Here is a 20,272-nt window from a genome sequence, read left to right as displayed (position 1 = left end):
AATCATAGAAAATGCAACGATTCTTTGTTCGATTGTTTTTAATAAAATCCGAATAAAACTTAAAAATTCTAACAATTCCAAACGTTCGTTAAGTAAAAAGTTTCTCTTAAAAAAATATTTTTTGGTGAAGTTGTTACCCCTCCTCTTCAGATGAGTCCTTGTGTCAAAATAGTGTAGAGATTCGAAATGCTTTCAGCAGTCAAATTAATGCGGCCGTTTACGGATCGACAAACGATATCATTATGTATCGTGTTCCCTTCGTCGTCTCCAAACCTTCGTGGAAGTGCGTCAACCGACCTGGGTGCATCAACATCCAACCTTTTTCCGTATCCGTGACCGAACAATTGTATCTGAAATTTCAGTTCGCCTTTTTATCTGACCGATTTTTGACGTGTTAGAAGACGTCATTGATTTACCTTAAGAATCTACAGCCACCTCCTTCGTAATCAACGCCTGCTGTGTTCAGTGCAATGTTTATCGTATACGTTGACGAGTCGTGGTGAGGTCGTAATTTCGGTTGTTCGGTGGGTTTGTAACGAACAACGAAGTTCATTAGTGAATTTGGAGGCTGTAAAGGAAGAAAAGAAATTTGAAGTCAGTGAACGTTTATAGATTCCGTCACTTCTATTATAGACATTGCTTCTCCTCTTTCCTTCCTGCAAAGTCAGTAAAAAAATTTATTGAGGGTCAGACCTCATCCAGGATCTCCGGAATCTCTTAACCTCTTTCACCAAGTCATTTGAAAAGACAAGGGAAAAACACATTCAGAAGCTGATTCTCCATTAACACCTTATTCTTCGCCGTACAATGTCAACGAGCGATATAACTCCTGACAAAACCCCTAACCAAAAATTACCCATCGAAGGTACTCACATTGTGGTAATATCCCATGAACACTGCTTCTTGCAACGGACGCACATACAGCTGCAAAAACTTCAAATACATCGACTGCAAACCGACTTGAGTCATGTGAATGTCTCGCGTCGGTACCGCTTCATATCCACCCTGCAACCGTTCATCACTATTCGAACCATCCGACCATTTACCATGATTTTCAACAATCGCAACCAAATCGTCGCAAAACTTTTCCGTAACAATCGGGAACCAATAAACGTCCGGACACGGCTGCTTAAATGTAACATTCGGTTCCAAATGCGCACTGTATTCCTTGTGAATGTAACGCTGTTCCCAGTCCGGCCGATTGTCGAACAACATGTAAAAATCGGGTCTAGCCAGAACGGTATTGTAATGTTCGCCATTCATGAGGTGACCGTAGTGTTTCAGATTCATGGAATAGAGGAAGATGTCCTGTGAAGTAAGAAGCATTTTCGTTGAAATAAAAACGGTTCGTGCGTATAACGAGCGTCGGTTGTATTCTCTAACCTGTTCTCGCAATCCTTTGCAGAATGACATCTCAGCATCTAGTACTTCGTATTGTTTGTAAGATATTTTCGGCAGAACAGCTGATTTGACAAGGTAACAAGTTGAAATGAATGGAACGTTCCATACGCCACTAAAAATAAAAATTGGAGCAATGGGTAACGAGCAACGAGTAATGATGTATGAAGTGTACTATCAGATGAGACATTACATATAGAAATTCACGTTCAGTGAGGGTTTCAAATGGATGTACATGGAATTTCTGCCTGACAGTAACGTGTAGTGCTAAATGGAAAATCTTTTACTTTTTAGTATAACTTTATTGTCTTTTATATAGATGAGCTGAGAAGGCGACATCTTCACGCGGTCGTTATCGTCAGTAACGATAATACCGATTTTTGAACGATAATATTGATTTTTGAACGTGAATATCGTTTTCTGGTTCAAAAACAACAAATTTTTTGATCCAGGACGATAATAGGGAACGTCAGATTTTCTGAACAGAAAATCCAAACGGAAACGCAAATGGAAAGAGGCAAATTTGGCAGATTCTTTGAAAAAGACTAAGAACAATGGCCCCTTTTCAAATTTGTGGCCTACATTTAGGCGAAAAGACATTCGTTTTTTGATGATTTCTCTGAACCAAAATCTTTGTTTGAAAAAGTGAAACCATCGGAGCATGCAGAAATGTGTTACTTTTAAAGGAAAAATTGGTTTGTTGCTGATAACTTATCTCAGAATCCCACTTGGAGAAAGCTTTGCAGATTGTGTAAACTTATGTTGTCTGCAAAGGTTTCTCCAAGTGGGATAAATTATCAGCAACAAACCAAATTTCACTAAAAAAGTAACACATTTTTGCGCGCCCAAATGGTTTTACTTTTTCAAAAAAAGATTATGGTTCAGAGAAATCATCAAAAAACGAATATTTTTCCGCCTAAATGTAGTCTATAAATTTGCAAAAGTTTCATTGATCTTAAATTCTAACTGCAAGGATTTTAATGAAACAAAATGCCATTGTGTAGCCCACGATCTCAGGAAAGAACAGGTAAGGACACCACTGAGTTGAACACAAATTTTGACAAATAGATGCTTTTTGTTGAACAGATTCATTACAGATTGTTTGAAATGTGAACTTGATAAAAACTTTTTTTTTCTTCAAGTTCACATTTCAAACAATCTGTAATGAATCTGTTCAACAAAATGTGTCTATTTGTCAAAATTTGTATCACCCCCTTCGTAATCAACTCAACGGTGTCCTAACCTGTTCTTTCATAACCTTGGTAAGTGTGCCTAAAATTTGAATTTCAAGTGAACGAGATAACAACTAATTTACCGGACTCCTGAGATCATACGCTACGAGGTATTCTTTTAAAAACAGCCTACCGAAATCGGACGCATTTCCTGGTGGATTTTTTTTTATTAGAAAGGACTTCAACCCTAGAAGCCAAAACCACTTTCAAAAAAGTTCTTCGAAGCTTGTGTGGCTTCTTACAAAAATATCTCCAGTTCCACGAGCCGTACATGGTCGTGTGGGGTGTCATTAAAAAGGTCAAGGTCACATGCACTATTGAGCCGAATAGGGACTTATTGGTTTTAAAATTCATCCACACTGAAATATGTCCAGTTGAAGTTTTCGACCGAAGACTTACACTTACAGAAATTTCTCGAGATACACAAAACGTACAAGGTCGTGTGGGGTATCATTTGAAAGGTAATTTTATGTGTTTTTGGGTTAATGCATGACTTGTGTAACTGAAGAAATTTTTGTAAGGAAGGGCATATTTTCGATTTTGGATCACCTCCCACTAGCCACACTAAAAAATTTCCACTAGGAAATGCGTCCGATTTCGGTAGGCTGTTTTTCAAAAGAATCGATCTACACAACGACATTTAGTTTCATTAAAATCCTTGCAGTCAGAATTTAATTCGTTTTCAGTAAATCTGTTAAATTTGCCGTTTCCGTTTGTGTCTTCGTTTGGGTTTTCTGTTCAGAAAATCTGACGGTCCCTATTATCATTTTCTGAACGATTTTATCGTCCTAAACGATAATATCGTCTTAAATTTTGTTTTCTAAATAATTTAGACGATAATATCGTCGTCTTGGGCGAAGTCTTCAGTCATTAAGAACGCCCATTGATTTTTCGATCGATGAATGCTAATTTTCGGAACAATTTTAATAGGGAAAATAGGGAACGATTGTTCGAACAGAAGCGGAATGTCCAACAAAAACGATACAAACGATTTTTCTTTGGCAAAGCTACATTGTCCCAAAGAGAAGTCGTTTGTGTTTCCGTTTGTATTGGACATTCCGTTTCTGTTCGAACAATCTGACGTTCACTAACAACTCTGATTCGAACGAAAGCCTAATTTTCCGAAGAATTTGAATTCTTGCGCCCCTGACCAAAATTGGTCTACTGAAAGATAATATCCCAACAAAAATCTCTTCGAGAAAAGTGTGACGCAGTCTTTGAAGTACAATTTCTAAAATAAATGATATCAGCTTCGTTACGCAAAAATTAAATTTTACACCCAATTTTAGTTCAAACAAGCTGGCTTAGTTTTTCTCATCATCTGCCAAATAATTTTTACCAAAAAAAATTTGACTGGAAACAACCAAAATTTTACCAAAAAAATTTGACGAAATTTGACGAAATAAGAAAATTGGACGAAATTCGAAAATTGGACGAAAATCGAAAATTTGACGAAATTCGAAAATTGGACGAAAATCGAAAATTGGACGAAAATCGAAAATTTGACGAAAATCGAAAATTTGACGAAAATCGAAAATTTGACGAAAATCGAAAATTTAACAAAAATCGAAAAATTTCATGGAAATTGGCTGACTAGTTTCCGAGATAGATAGATAGATAGATAGATAGATAGATAGATAGATAGATAGATAGATAGATAGATAGATAGATAGAAACATACAGAGTAAGTTGAAAGATTTTGATTGTTTGGGAAAAGTCAGTTTGGTGTATTTTGTTTGAAGTGACCAATTTCAAAACGAAGTATCTCCGGCAATTTTAAAGCTACATAGTCGAGTGATAGCTCGTTTTGCTCGTATTTGAAGCGAGAATATGATAGAATATGTTTTGTGGTGATATAAACCAAAGGGTAGAAACTGAAATGTTCGGCTACATATAGTTGCCGCGTCTCAAAAAATTTTCTTCGTTCTTTTTTTGGAAGTTAGACTGCGTCAAGTCCTCCGCTATCGCTCCGGACATGATCCTGGACAATATTATCATTCAGGATGATATTATCGTTGAGAAAACGAAATTATCGTTCAAAAAGCGATATAATCGTCACATCACAAGATGAGCTGAGATGAACAGAAAAAAGTGTCCGTTTCTGAAAGATTGAGACATCGCTCGACGATCCATAAATCAAATCGGTTTTCGTTTTCATAACTAGCCCAAAAATGTGGTGAATCTAATGTGCTTGCCTACTGGTTCTATTAAAACATTTTGATTATTTGTGATCAAAGGCAGGCGAATTATTTTATTCATATCCACGACTTGGCCGTCTTTGCTATAAGTATATATTGGCTTAAGAGAACGATGCTCAACAAAGTGGAATTTATTTACATTCAATTTATATACGCTCAAGCTGGTGTTACAATACACCTCGAATCCAAAGTGCCTAAACGCGATTATCTGCTGCAATCATTTAATTGAAATTCATATTATAGCAATTTAGAACCAGTGCCGCATCGGCTATGAATGAAGCCATGAGCATAAAAACACTGAAGGCAATGCAAATCGCCAGCGAATGACAAAAGAATGCAGAAGTCAAGTTTCGAATGAATTTAAGTGTAGCGCCTTATTTCGTTTGGTGTAGCGCTAACGATTCCTGTAGAATTGATGGAATGTGGTGAATATGATTGCTCGAATGTGGAAAGCTATTTCAACACTGCAAAAAATTCTACTGGAATCGGAAGTGCTACAATTAACTGAACTCGAACTACCATTGAATTCACCCGAAAATTGGGTTTCGTAGCATCGAATGGCATAGTGAGCATTTGAGTATCACAATCTGCCTGACATCCCAAAAGGTAAAGGCCTTGGTAGGACGTCCGTAAATAGATTTGTGATTTAAATGCGGATCGTTCATCGTTCGTATTTGTTGTCGTTGTCGATAGATCCAGATTAAATAAACCGTTGAAACGATGTCACTCCGTCCCTGTCTTCAACGTACTTATATCATTAAGGGATATGAAAGAGGTAAGAATCATCTCTCAGATTGAGCTGGCTACCAGTATCAAATAGAATTTGCGCGCACTTCGAGCGTACGCGCATCAGTTCTACAGTAAGTGACACAGTTCTTAATTTGGAATTTCAAAAATGAAGTTCAGTTTTGTGCTAATTGTTCTGGTCCTGTTGTACTGCACAGACGATGTACGAGCCAGGCGAGGAAGGGCGCGCGCCAAATCAAAATCAAGGGTAAAATTGTTTGGATTTTTTTTTTTGGTTTTTTTGTAAAGAGAAATTGCGTAGAATAAAATGACATTTGAATTTGAGATTGGTGTACGAAAATGTGATGATCTGTTCATTGCTTGATCGGAGTTGTATAAATTGGAAGACATCAGTGTGTCGTATACATTGAATTGGAAGTCACATTATAATGTTAAAGAAATCGCTTAAGTGATGTTTGTCGTCCAGATGAAGAGCTGTGCATTTTTCTTTATTGACCGTAGCAGCGCAAAAGTACTCTCAGGGTATAAGCCACACATTGAATTACGGTTGATTAAATCGTTTAACTGAGTTTGTCGTGCTGATTTTTCTATACATTAAATCCTTGGTCGCTAAATTAGGTAAATACAGTGAAAGTTAACTGGTGTGTCGTTGCAATATATTAGATGTTTCTCTACGCGTCAGACGCAAAAAATCTATCCCAACAATCACCGTGAGGAAAGAGTGGCGCTGCGTATGGTATATAATTTAGCGTAACCATTTTCCTAACAGTACTTTCCTCAACACCTGCCACTTGTGACGCATTTTTTTCACAAATTTTTTGATTCAATTTTTTGTTGATAAACCTTTTGCGTACAGGCGCAGAATGCGTCATCCTCAGCGATATCAGTTATTTTATTTTGTAAGTAAGATAAAGGACTTTACCCACAAATGTTTCGACAACATCAAGAACCTTATAGAAACTAACAAATTCTAGAGAAATCAGTCTGAATCCCAAAATTTAGGAACCAACCTTGGAACACGTTACTCATGTCGAAAATAATCCAAATCCATCAAAAAATCCGATGGAAGTTCAGAAGTGCCAGAGGAATCGTCTGTCATCCCAAAATTTAGGAACCAACCTTGGAACACCTTAATCATGTCGAAAATAACCCAAATCCATCAAAAAATCCGATGGAAGTTAGGAAGTGCCAGAGGAATCAGTTGTCATCCCAAAATTTAGGAACCAACCTTGGAACACCTCACTCATGTCAAAAATAACCAAAATCCATCGAAAAAACCGATGGAAGTTTGGAAGTGCCAGGGAAATCATCTGTCATCTCAAAATTGAGGAACCAACCTTTGAACATCGCACTCATGTCGAAAATAACCCAAAATCCATAAAAAAATCCGATGGAAGTTCAGAAGTGCCAGAGGAATCGTCTGTCATCCCAAAATTTAGGAACCAACCTTGGAACACCTTACTCATGTCGAAAATAACCGAAATCCATCAAAAAATCCGATGGAAGTTAGGAAGTGCCAGAGGAATCAGTTGTCATCCCAAAATTTAGGAACCAACCTTGGAACACCTCACTCATGTCGAAAATAACCCAAATCCATCGAAAAATCCGATGGAAGTTAGGTAGTGCCAGGGGAATCATCTGTCATCCCAAAATTGAGGAACCAACCTTTGAACATCGCACTCATGTCGAAAATAACGCAAAATCAATCAAAAAATCTGATGGAAGTATGGAAGTGCCAGAGAAGTGATCTGCCATCCAAAATTAAGGAACCAACCTTGGAACACCTCACTCATATCGAAAATAACCCAAAATCCATAAAAAAATCTGATGGAAGTATGGATGTGCCAGAGGAGTGATCTGCCATCCAAAAATTTCGGAACCAACCTTTGAACAGCAACAGCGAACTCATGTCGAAAATAAGCAGAATTCATCGAAAAATCAGATGGAAGTTAGGTAGTGCCAGAGGAATGCATCCCAAATTTGAGGAACCAACCTCGGAACACGTCACTTCTATCGAAAATAACCCAAATCCATCAAAAAATTGAGGAACAAACCTTGGATCATCGCACTCATGTCAATAGTAGCCCAAATCCATCAAAAAATCCGATGGTAGTTAGGAAGTGCCACAGGCATCATCTATCATCCCAAAATTTAGGAACCAACCTCCGAACACCTCAATTATATCGAAAATAAACCAAATCCATCAAAAAATCCGATGGAAGTTAAGAAGTGCCAGAGGAAGCATCTGTCATCCCAAAATTTAGGAACTTTTCCATAGTAACTAACTAACCAACGTAGGCGATTTCAGTTATCTGAAAAAACGAAATTTTGCTCTGCGTAGTACGGTCATTTATATAGTGAAAAGTATGTTCAAACAATTGAAGTACAAGATTTGAAATCAACAGATTAAAAATACTTTGATCGATGGAAGTAATAGACCCGATAATTAAACTGATCATATGCTTGTGGTCCGTAACAGGCTAATCTTAGCTCAATTCTCCGTTGGTTTCCGTTAAATGATAGATCCGAGTTTAATGTAACTTTCATTTATTTAGGTGCAACTTGGAATGCCGATAACTGGAAAATATCGTGATTCCGATTCGGATCAGTACTACAACAATAACAATGTAAGAGAACGAGCCGACGAAAATATATTTTTTTTTATCTAGGAAGAGGAGGTGTTAATTCAGATATGCTCAATTTTCCAGGGCGCAAAAATTCTCCAAGCTTCGCATTTCGATTATGAATACGTTCTGGGACACAAAATTGCTTTCCTTTGCGTTGCAAAAGGTAAGTGGTCTGTTGTAGCCCAAGTCCCTTCGTGTCAGTATCAGTGGCTCCGTTCGCTTACGTTTTATGATTTTTTCATTTTTCCTATTTGATTGGATATGGAAGATTGTTGGACAAATTTTGTTGGGAAAATTAGAAAGTCGCCCGAATAAGGCGAGATTTTTCGAAAATTCTTTTCTTCATTGAAAGCCTGATCAAGTATATACGAACATTTCGAGAATTTTTTTTTTAAAGCGAAATAAAATGGTGTCAATGTATCGATTTTCCCGAAAAGTGACACGGATAATCCGTAAACTTTAAGGTAGCCTTACACCGCCAATTCGAAAACGCTTTCATCAAGTGAGGCCTCTTTGGAAAGCTGAAGTCTGTGAATGATCCTTGGCGGAGTGTACGCTGTTGCCTAAATGTGGAGAAATAGGCTAGGATTTCCACACTTCCTAGAAGTCAGATTTTCCGAATTATTCCGAACTTCTCTTCGGCTAAATAGTGACAGGAGACTCTAGTCGATTTGTAGAGCAACCTGCCATCAACATTTTCTTCAAAATGAATCCTGGTCATAAAAAGAGCTCCGGAAGTTGTGGATGCCCGTCAACAGCAAAATTTGTATGACCCAACATTATGATTTGAGGTCTCAAGGCCGAAACATCTTCTTATAATGGTACCCAACAACAGCACAGTGTAACACTCCTTCCTAACGTTTCACCAACTTCTCAGCTCTAGAACCTAACGATTTTACGCATTTTTATCGTAGGTTTTCAGTTCTCTACTGGATTTATGTCATTCTTGAGGTAATCATAGGCCGGTTCCTCCAAATTAATCATTTCTTATTGGTTCATTACCTTCCGAGTCGTAAGGCACTGACTTCAGCTTTCCAAAGGGCCCGCACTAGATGAAATAGGGATTTATTTTAAGGAATTTCCGGATCACTTTTTGGGAAAATCTCTACATCGACGCCATTTTGTTTCGCTCAAAAAACAAGTTGTTCCACGAACTGTTGGTACTCGATCAGGCTTTCAAGGAAAAAACGAATTTTCGAAAAATTTTGTCTCGTTCAGGAGATGTTTGAATTTTCATTATATTTTTCGTACATTTCCATGCCCAATCATATCAGACAAACAGAAAATTTACAAAACGTAAAACTATCGAAGCCACTTTTTCCGACACAAGAGACTGGACTATTATGACAAAGCGGACAGAATAGGGTAAAACTATCAAATACGAGCCGGAGACCCTGCAGTAATACGTTCGAACGAACAAAAGAAAACACAATACAGTGCTCGTGGTATAGGTTTGTTCCAATTAACTTTGACTTTGACAAAACTTTGACAACACGAACGTTGAAATTTTCGTCAACTTGAAAGTTGAGGTTAAGTTGCCTTCTGTGGACAGGGCATATAGAATTTTAATTCTTAAAAATTCTGAAAAAGTTCAGAAAAATTCCGAAAAAAATCAGAAATTCAGAGTTTCTCCAGAAATAAAATTCTCTAAAATAAGACCTGTCTGTGGATGAAATTTGACATTTCGAAATGACCTTGGAACAAACCTATAGATCATCTTCAAGGTCGTTTCAAATGCTATCCTCGTCAAGAAATATCATCCACGTTAAAAAATCTCATACAAATGAACGAATGAACGAAACATTTGACGAAACTTAAGTGAGGTTACGTCTGAAAGTATCTTGAAGATGATCTATACAGTAAGGGCGTACATTTTAGCAAGAGCTCGTAATTGGTAGTCTTACCCTATATGATGACGAGACTATCTGTTCAACCACTTCTATTTTCCAATAGGAAAGCCACGTCCTGAAATCACTTGGCTGAAGGACGGTGCCGAAATATTTCAACATTTGTACATGCACGTAAGACAATCAAACAGTCTCTGCGCGTAATACAATAACTGAATTGTCTGAACCGTTTCAGGTGCACGAATGGCGTATCGGCGAAGATATGGTCAAATCGAAAATTGAAATCGATCCGGCAACACAAATGGATGCCGGCGTCTATGAATGCACCGCAGACAATATGTACGCAATCGATCGTAGAAGTTTCAAAACTGATTTCTCCATTGCCTTTGATTAGGCTTTTATATCGCGCATATAGTCAGAGGCGATTGATATGCCCGCCCATGTAAACTCACAGAGAACAGCACAAATATAATTCCAATTTAATCAACCCAACATTATGTGTCTGTGTGTGTGCCAGAGAAATGATAATAGATGGCGTTGATAACAGATGATGAGGTGGCAGCAACGCCATCTGTTATCATTTCTCTGACGCTGTGAAGTTAACGAAAAGTATGAGCTGAGACACTTACCGAATGTTATCCTTTACAATGTCCATGTAATCGTGCGATCGAGCGTAGAAACCCTTTTCACTCAACGCTCCCCAGAAATTGCTCCACACTTCGCCGGGCCGGACCATCGTTGGTGAAATGATTAAACTGCGGAAAGAGTAGACAGGAAGTTGTAATCGTCGCACCAACTCTCTTCGAACATAAAACAATTTACCGATTCTGCTTCATCAGTTCCTTCAACGTGTTCGGACTATCCAGATGAGCTTCGGCATCAACAACGAACAGGTAATCGGTCTTCTTATTCTTGGCATGGTTTCTAAACGGGGAAGAAAAACAGGGAAATATCGGTACCAGAGTTCGATTACGACTGGCAAAATCCTTACACAGCTAGGTCACGGGCATCGTGCTCGCCAATTTCGTCTGTCGGCAAAATTGTCTTAACACTTGCGTAATGACTGGACGTTTTCTCAACGAAAGCATTCACCACGTCCGAGTGGTATTCAGCTGCATTGTGAATGAACAAATCCACTTTGTTTTTGGGATAGTCCAGCGCCCAAATTAAATCGAAATATTCCTCCAGGAACGGCACCGGTTTCTCGATGAATAAGGCCAAGGTGACTGTAGGCAATTGATTGTCCTGGTAACAGAATTGAATGACAATGATATGATCAAACTAGAGTGGGCCTTCGATTTGTCCTTACTTCTCCCAACTCAATGACGCTCTCCTCGCAAGCGACACATCGTGAAAATACGAAAGAGCCAGCCAAATAATTTCCGAAATTATTCAGTTGGACCTTCGACGGACCGTTGCCGTGAATGATAGCTGGCCGAGTTTCCGATTCCAAGTTTGTGATGTACGACTCGCCGCTGTCCTCATCGAATTCCAATTTCACTTGACCTGGAAATGAGAATAGAGTTTTGAGTGGTTATCCCAAAGTCGAATGCGACCGCCTTACCAATGGATCCGTGCAGGTTTTGGAACAGTTCCGATTTGTAGTCCAGTTTGAATTTCAATTTTTCGCGCAATTCTTTGTTGAGGAACGCTCGGGTGTAGTACAATTGATCGTCGTCCGTGTTCTTGATTGGGGTTTTTAGGATTTCATAGAGATCCGATGCGTAGCCTGCGGCAGTCATAAAACACAAGAAATTAATGGAGAATGCTTGACTACAGGATCGGGATGGCTATCAAAAGATAGAGGCGACATTTCTACACGGTCAATATCGTCAGGAACGATATTATCGTTTTCTAGACGATAATATCGTTCAAAAAACGATAACATCGTTCTTGACGATTTTGACCAATTAGAAATGTCCCGTCACCCTATCAAAAGTCAGTTTGTTCTTACCAATGAACATTCCCGAATTGAGGAATCTCGACTGAGTATAACCAACCGATGGATATAAATGATCGACGGTCTCGTCTGGCCAGCAATACGGTTCGGCACCTAAAACGAAGTCATTGTCAATGATGCTAACACAGACACTGTGGTTAGTCTGGTTGAGTTTAATTTGCCAGCTTAACCGCAGCTTCTGACCATAAAATCTGAGATCAATATTCCACTCACCGAACAGCACATTGGCTCCAGTGTTTTTGAACTTTTTCACTATTGTGTCCAATGACGCTGTGTACACAACGTCATAGCTGCAAAGAAGTAGCAGAGTTCGGAAAATTTGTTCTTTCAAATTTCAAATCAAAATTCAGATTCGAACCTGTCCGTGAACAAAATGATGGTTTTCGTATCCTTCAGTGGCTGTATGGCTTTTTTCAGTAGATTAACTTTGTAGCCACCGCCTTGATGTTTCATATTTCCACCAAGCCATTCGGCACCCATACCGAGCGTTTCCACATCGATTTTGTAGTGTTTGGCCGATCGAATGAACCGATTGTATCCTTCGGTGGGATCTGAGGCAACGGTGAGTATTTTGATGTCATAGTCTGGGAAAAAGTGGAGAGACATTGATGTAGCACAATCGAGCTTAATATTCAAATCTTTGGTAAAGAAACCACGGACTGGCCACGAGTTAGCAAATTTAATGATGAGTTGAAATTTCATTTCGACTATGATTCGCTAGACTTGTTCGTGTGCAAATCGGTATAGTGTTCTTAGAGCACTGTATCGAGTACCACTGTCACCATGGCCTGATGAGTATGGTACTTTTGAACTACATATTAATGCAAAACGTCGAAAAACGTATTCAATTTTCTCATAGATCGAAACAGTGGTCGAACGTCTTATGTTTGATAAAATTATTTTCAAAAATACTCGAAAATCTCTTACTTGATTTTGTTGAACATAGATTCTGCGATTAGTCTGGTCTCAGTGGGGCTTTTCGTGATAGGATTAAGACTAAGACAAATATTTTGGACTATGGTTTCAAGTTTTCTAGTGACAGATGACGCTGTCATCCGAGTTGGCCTTCACAACTAAAAAGTACTTTATAAAATCCAGTGTTAGTCCGATTTAAGTGAACCAAATTTCTGAATTTCCTCTTGAATTATGCCTGATCTGCAACAAATATGTCGTAACTACAAAACAAAAAGATGGCGCTCTGATTGGCCGTCTTGCACAAGCACGACCATTATGGCTGTAACTTCGGTCTCATTCGAAAGCAAATTATCAGAAAACTAATTCATGTAAAGTTGAACCGAAAATGGACTTCGTGTAATTGATCATTTTCACATGGGGCAAACTGCTTTGTAATGGTCAACTTTCGCATGGGACAGGCAATAAAATAATTTTGCTCACTAAGCACCCGGGAAATGAGTAATTACTTCATTGACATGAGCGTTACAGTTCATTTTCCGGTGTCTTAGTGAGTAAGATACTTTACGTAATTGTTTGGAACTTTATGTCCTGTATCCTTGTGTGGTTGCATCCTTCGCCTTCGGCTCGAGATGAAAAAGCCACCCTTGGCTAAATAAAAAGTTCCAAACAAGGAATGAGAAATTGAAGTAAAGTTTCCCACTACACTGAGCCTTCTATACCAGAAACTATTTCCATACTTCACGCATTCTTGAGAGAATTACATCAGACTAAATTGCGATAATAGTTCGACTCCTACTCATTTTTCCTTTTCGTATGCAGAATTTTCAACGATTTGCTGCATATCATTGCACTTTTTGAACGATGCTTGAAATTTGATTCTTTATTATACACAGCCAGCATACGCTCTATTCAAAGTCGAAATTTAATTTGATAATTACGTGCAGCTCGGCATAGAACTTTTTAGATCATCAAAAACACATCGTTCAGCTCATGTTTGTTCATTTAACTCTTTCTTAACACACGAACAACCGAAATGATTTTTCTTATTCCTCCATACATTTTGAGGTGCAACTCGTTGGCACCCCTACCATTTAGTGCTGTTTCAGGACGTTGAATGTTTGGTGCTTCACATCGCAACCAACTTCGCACGTAAATAATACCATTGTCTCATAGGTTTATTCCAAATAACTGTAAACCCGAACATTGACAACACGAACGACGACGATTTCACGATCTCACAGAGATGAACATAACCTCAACGTCAACAAATTTCTTCGTAAATTTTTGGTTACAATTTTCGTCAACCTGAAAGTTGAGGCTAAGTTGCCTTCTGTGGATAAAACTTGACATTTAGAAATGACCTTGGAGCAGACCTATTGTTTTCAATTTTTCTAACAATAGCAGAGAAATGATAAGTTGGTACTCTTGTGGCGAGATAGAAGGAACATGTGAATGACAGTTGGCTGAAAGAACATGTGAATGACAGTTGGCTCCTATGGGACAGAGTGTGAGAGAATTGCATACAAAATTGGTTCCATGCTCTTCCATAGGACCTAACTGTTATTATCATGTTCCTTCTATTTTGCAACAGACGTACCAACTTATCATTTCTCTGAACAATTGAATTGAATATTTTAGTTAAAACCGACTTCAGTTTGCGCTATTCCGACTGAAGTTAGCTCTGATTTCCATTTTCTATTCATCTTCACTTTTGAAAGACGGAAGACAATGGCATTGTTTAGGTGTGAGGTCGGTTACGATGTTCAATTTTCAAGCTGTCATTTGAACAAAGAGCTGTCAATCCCGTTTAATGTGCACATATCATATTGGAGTGTACCTATAATTTAGAGGTGATTTATTGCTGGCAAATGAACCGATCCGAGTTTGGTGGTGGTTGTTGAGAGAAGTTATCGGCACTAAATGATATAGTAGGGCTCACTAGTTGAACAAAATAAATTTTTTGGTGCATTTTGGTATAAAAGTGTGAATTTTTTACCATTGAGAAATATGCATTTGGGGATTCCAAAACGATTAGGAGACTTTGTAAAAGTGACCTCTAGCGCCATCTACATCCGGTTGAAGTTTTCGATGCAGAGGTAATTTTGAAGAGTTTCTGTGTAGCGGAAATCGAAGCTACAGAGGTGATATTGGGCTCAAACGAAAGCTGAAGGTTCAAAGTTTTTTTTAGTGCAAAAAAATTTCGAGAATTTTCCGCTTTTATACCAAAATACAGCTAGTGATAGGCCTTCTTCTAAAATAAAGCAGCACTAAATGGTGGGGGTGCCAACGAAATGTACCTCATATTTTGTCATAAAAATAATGATTTCATGCATTGGATGTCGGTATAGTTTACATGGTAATACACAACATCGTCGTCTATTTTTATCTCTGGTGGTGTTTTTTTCCGTTTTGTTTATAAAATGAAATCAACAATTTTATGATAACCGGCGACCATTACAATACTTAACAAAAAAAATATTTCGCTGGAAATGGGCTACGTGATTTTTATCACCAATCTAATTTCCGTCTTGACGTACACGGCCAATTGATCATCTCCATTTCTCTATACAATTTTGTAAAACTCTGATCTCTTATAACAACAAATCAATGTACACTTCAGTGTCTCCTCACACATACCATTTTCTTCCATGCGAATGGCTGAGATTGTAATTAAAACAATGACAACATAGACGATTGTCGTCATGTTAACGATTTGTGGTTAATTTAAATTAGATTTTATTATGGCACTGATGGGACTAGGATAAGGAGTAAAAATGGTTGTTCTCAACTCGACGATATTTTGTTTGGTTAACTGCACAACATTTCAACGAAACAATTTCCGAGGAAAAGAAATTTTTCTTCTCGCACGCACAATAAACAAAACTCTTCTGAATGACACTGACAAAACTTGACTGAAGAGGACTTTTCTTTGAGCATATGACAATAAACTCATTTATGTGAATGAAACGCGTCCAGTCCATTCATTTATCTCTTTCATTCATGGGGAAACCGACAGAAAACCATCAGCGTGAGTGAAAAGGAAAACCAATGTTTTTGTGTGTGTGAACGTTTTTCGTGTAGAATGCGAACGTTGTGTTCTCCGGCTGGAATATTTTCATTCATGCAACGAAACATAATATAAATGCGAAAACGTTCACATTTGTATGGTTTGTGAATAGCGAGACTTATGAGAGTGAATTTTTGTTTTGTTTTGAAATTAACCAACGATCAGAGCTAAATGTATGAGTCGGTATATTACGCTTTTAACCGAAACTTTTTTGAAACTTGTCGACAGATACCAACCGATACAATAAGGAGATCGCGTTGGATGCTGCGAAAGTAATTCATTATATGAGCTGACGACGACAAAAATAATGACAAGCTCTGGGTAATATGGTCCTCTATATAGTAAAATGCATGTTCAAACAATTGAAGTACAAGATTTGAAATCAACCGATTAAAAATACTTTGATCGATTGAAGTAATAGACCCGATAATAATACTGATCATATGCTTGCCGTCTATAACAGGTTAATAGTTTCACTATTATTTTCAAGCCTTGACAGCCACATTTATCATGAGTAGGGCGCTTATTCGGGTTCAATTTTATTGCAGAGATCAGCAAGCTGACTAAAAGTAATCTGAAAAAATTAGCCAAATATCCACCGGTTGACAGACCTTTTCCAGACATGTAACATATTTGTGATAAAAGCCGACTCAGTCGTGTGCCGGTAACTGTATTTTCACAAGATTGTAGTGTTTGTATATCCGAGGTTTAAAACTACACTCGTCGAAAAAAAAACAGTTATCGAACAGATTGCACAGATTGTTATTGAACAGAAAACACACGAGTTACCGAATTACGTAGCAGCCATCTAATGCATTCTGGTGTATTGAATCTGGAGATGCGGGAAACCAGGAAAAATAGGAAATTATGCAGTTTTGTCAGCTTCCTCGCCTATAGCTACTGTTGTACAAACTCGAGTTTCTGTTTCGTCTCGTCAATACCTTACTAGTGAACTTACTTCCAATACGTTACTAGTGAACAAGTGAAAAACAGGCAAATAAAGGAAAACACTTCGCTTTGCTTGCATTCTCGCCAATAGTTACTGATCGACAAAACTGATTGTTGTTTTCTTTTGTCTGCATTTTTTAAATTCAGTTTTGTCGATCAGTAGCTATTAGCGAGAAAGCAGTACGCTTTTTTACTTTACGAGCGAGGTAAAGGGTTTTCCCTGTGGAGGGAATGGCAATATTACCTCCCTAGTAAGGTAAATAACTATTGTGCCACCGAGAATTGAAATACGACGGATTTCAATATCGATAACTAGATTGAAATGTCCAAAATTACAACACCCGTTTTCATGGCTTATTACAACACTCAAACCAGTGTTGAAATGAAATTCGTATGAGTTATTACAGCATTCGTTTTAAAAAAATGCAAAGCAACGTGATCGATCAAATTCGAAGAGTGATTGTTTACAATGAAAATTCTGAATTTTTGTGCATTTGTCTATTTCAATTCTCGGTTGGCACAAAGCATGATGTGTTACACGTATTGTAATGAGATTTTTTCAGCACACGACCCAATTTTCCTTACTCGCTCCGCTCGTAAGGAAAACTTGGGTCTAGTGCTGAAAAAATCAACATTACAATACTTGTAACACAACATACTATTAAGTCCTTTTGTTTTCCCCATGGGCACCGTACTTGAAGTATGAGTGGTACTTTAAATAGAGGGCCGAAACTGTACATTGTAATGTGGAAATGGTTTTTATAGAAAATCAGGCAAAAAACCCTTAAAGGGTAAATGTGACGCGAGTCCTTTATCTTACTTACAAAATAACTGAACTGAAATAACTGTACGGCTGAACGTACGAAAAAGTTTTATCAACGAAAATTGACCCAAAAAATTTGGGAAAGAAAATCTTATAAAAATAATTTGGGTCACAAGTGGCAAATGATTCGGTTTTTTCCGTTTAAATTCTTTCTGTTAATTTTTTAACCATTTTACTAACAATTAGGTTTCTCAACATCTGCGACTTGTAACGCAATTCTTTTTTGTAAAATTTTCTTTCACAAATTTCCAAAACACCTCACTTATATCGAAAATAACCCAAATCCATCGAAAAATCCGATGGAAGTTAGGAAGTGCCAGAGGAATCATCTGTCATCCCAAAATTTAGGAACCAACCTTGGAACACCTGACTCATGTCGAAGATAACCCAAATCCATCAAAAAAACCGATGGAAGTTAGGAAGTGCCAGAGGAATCATCTGTCATCCCAAAATTTAGGAACCAACCTTGGAACACCTGACTCATGTCGAAGATAACCCAAATACATCAAAAAAACCGATGGAAGTTAGGAAGTGCCAGAGGAATCAGTTGTCATCCCAAAATTTAGGAACCAACCTTGGAACACCTCACTCATGTCGAAAACAACCGAAATCCATCAAAAAATCCGATGGAAGTTAGGAAGTGCCAGAGGAATCAGTTGTCATCCCAAAATTTAGGAACCAACCTTGGAACACCTGACTCATGTCGAAGATAACCCAAATTCATCAAAAAATCAGATGGAAGTTAGGAAGTGCCAGAGGAATGATCTGTCATCCCAAAATTTAGGAACCAACCTTGGAACACCTGACTCATGTCGAAGATAACCCAAATCCATCGAAAAATCCGATGGAAGTTAGGAAGTGCCAGAGGAATGATCTGTCATCCCAAAATTGAGGAACCAACCTCGGAACACGTCACTTCTATCGAAAATAACCCAAATCTATCGAAAAATCTGATGGAAGTTAGGAAGTTCCAGAGGAATCATCTGTCATCCCAAATTTCCAACCATAAACACATCCCAAAACAACACACACTTTTCACCACATTACCATGCGCCAAAATATACAACGCACACACTAAACCGAGACTTTTCATATTCCGAGTTAAGTATTGGATTTTACATGCTAAGGGACTCTATGGAAATGCTCCAACGATGGAAAGTACCAACGCAGTGCTTTGAAAGTACGGTTTTCGACGCATGTAGTATGTAAATATATGTGTTCACCTCGGGTAGAAGATAGGAAATTCAAGAGTGAAACTTTCACTCTAGTTGGAATACCCTATTTTCTCCCCTTGGTAAACAAATAACCATTTCTCACACATTAAAAGAACGGGTTCACCTTGACGAAAAATAGGAATTTCCAACATCGCGCTTGTTGGATTTTCTAATATCTTCGTTCGGTGAACATGTAGACGGCAAACCGCATATCACATAGATCGAATTTTGCTCATTATTCCATCAGAAGCTTAGGAACTTGGTACAATTTTAAGTGTTGTAGTAGGGTCGAAGTTACCTGCCACCTTTTCCGGTTCCGGTGGTTGTTTGGCCTCACAAAAATCTCCTTTCTGATGGCACATCAACTCCGATTCGGAAACAACACACAAGGACAAACAAACAGCAAACAGCGTTGAGAATTTCCACATTTTGCTTTCATTTAATCTTCTGCTGAATTCCAACTTTTTCAACTTTGCAATTTTACACTTTCAGCGATTCTCTTTCAATTTTAATATCAACTCTGGTCAACGATGTTAGACTGACTGAACAAATATTTCTGCGGTTTAACTGTTACGATCTAGAGGTTTTGGTAAAGTGAAACAATTTTTTTGTGTCGGTTACAAAGAAATTGATTAAAAATGATCGGACGCAAGAGAACAGCGAGAAAAAAAAAGATTTTTTTTGCTTTGATTTGAATATGGAACCAATTTGTCTATCAATTCGATATGAAGCGTGAAATGCAATTTTTCTCGTAAAATTTTCTCCTATTTCATCGGCTTTGGTTTTCAGCATCGGTACTAATAATGTGTGAAATTACCGAACGTATATACATCGATACACATGCAATATTATAAGCGAAGTATAGTTAGGCAAAAAAAAATGTAATTAAAATTTGGTGTCTCACTTTCACTGAATTTGAGAAGTACAAAAAACATTATTTCGTTCATTATATGGCTGCTAATTTAGATAGTGCAGTTTAGACTTTGCTGACGACTTTTATGGACAGACTAATTATTTAGATATTTGTCCTCTGAATTACGAAGATCTGTCTATTCTGGATAAATTGTGGTGGCTCACGGTATGGTTCACTACAAATAGACAGATTAACGAAAGGCTCACAAAATTTCAGTGCAGGAGAGAAAATGACTATTTTCTCACCAGCGTTGTGAAAAAACTCTTGTTCGCCATGTGGTAAAAGTCCACGCACTCCAAGAACAGACAAAGCAACAGATTTTATTAACTGTCATTTGGCATCTTTTTTGACTGATTTATATGTGAATTTTGGACTAGTGAATC

At 37.9% G+C, this 20,272-nt stretch overlaps 2 protein-coding genes and 1 long non-coding RNA gene across 4 annotated transcripts in view; 1 reads left to right on the top strand and 2 right to left on the bottom strand.

The window, feature by feature from the left end:
* LOC119075863 overlaps nucleotides 1-20,272 on the bottom strand; it is a 29,993-nt gene that overhangs the window by 2,081 nt on the left and 7,640 nt on the right. The gene's annotated exons all lie outside the window — the stretch shown is intronic.
* LOC119075857 (procollagen-lysine,2-oxoglutarate 5-dioxygenase) lies at nucleotides 25-15,848 on the bottom strand. 2 transcript variants are annotated; one of them, XM_037182414.1, is made up of 13 exons: nucleotides 15,562-15,847; nucleotides 12,368-12,593; nucleotides 12,223-12,299; nucleotides 12,004-12,102; nucleotides 11,614-11,778; nucleotides 11,359-11,555; nucleotides 11,041-11,294; nucleotides 10,872-10,973; nucleotides 10,679-10,804; nucleotides 1,384-1,513; nucleotides 874-1,308; nucleotides 417-568; nucleotides 25-350 (listed from the first exon to the last, which is right to left on the bottom strand). In XM_037182414.1, the coding sequence occupies exons 1-13, from the start codon at nucleotides 15,626-15,628 to the stop codon at nucleotides 218-220; spliced, it is 2,163 nt and encodes a 720-aa protein (XP_037038309.1). In that variant the 5' UTR covers nucleotides 15,629-15,847; the 3' UTR covers nucleotides 25-217. The 2 variants fall into 2 exon arrangements, with proteins under 2 accessions (XP_037038309.1, XP_037038308.1); XM_037182413.1 differs by having other exon boundaries at nucleotides 874-1,513; nucleotides 15,562-15,848.
* Nucleotides 5,618-10,541, top strand: LOC119075861 (immunoglobulin domain-containing protein oig-4). Its single transcript, XM_037182419.1, has 5 exons — nucleotides 5,618-5,822; nucleotides 8,131-8,202; nucleotides 8,284-8,365; nucleotides 10,156-10,223; nucleotides 10,285-10,541. Exons 1-5 carry the CDS (start codon nucleotides 5,724-5,726, stop codon nucleotides 10,441-10,443), a joined length of 480 nt encoding a protein of 159 aa, XP_037038314.1. The 5' UTR covers nucleotides 5,618-5,723; the 3' UTR covers nucleotides 10,444-10,541.

This window comes from Bradysia coprophila, unplaced genomic scaffold (assembly GCF_014529535.1).
Source record: "Bradysia coprophila strain Holo2 unplaced genomic scaffold, BU_Bcop_v1 contig_232, whole genome shotgun sequence".
NCBI lineage: Eukaryota > Metazoa > Arthropoda > Insecta > Diptera > Sciaridae > Bradysia > Bradysia coprophila.
This window is presented reverse-complemented; position numbering and strand designations above follow the sequence as displayed.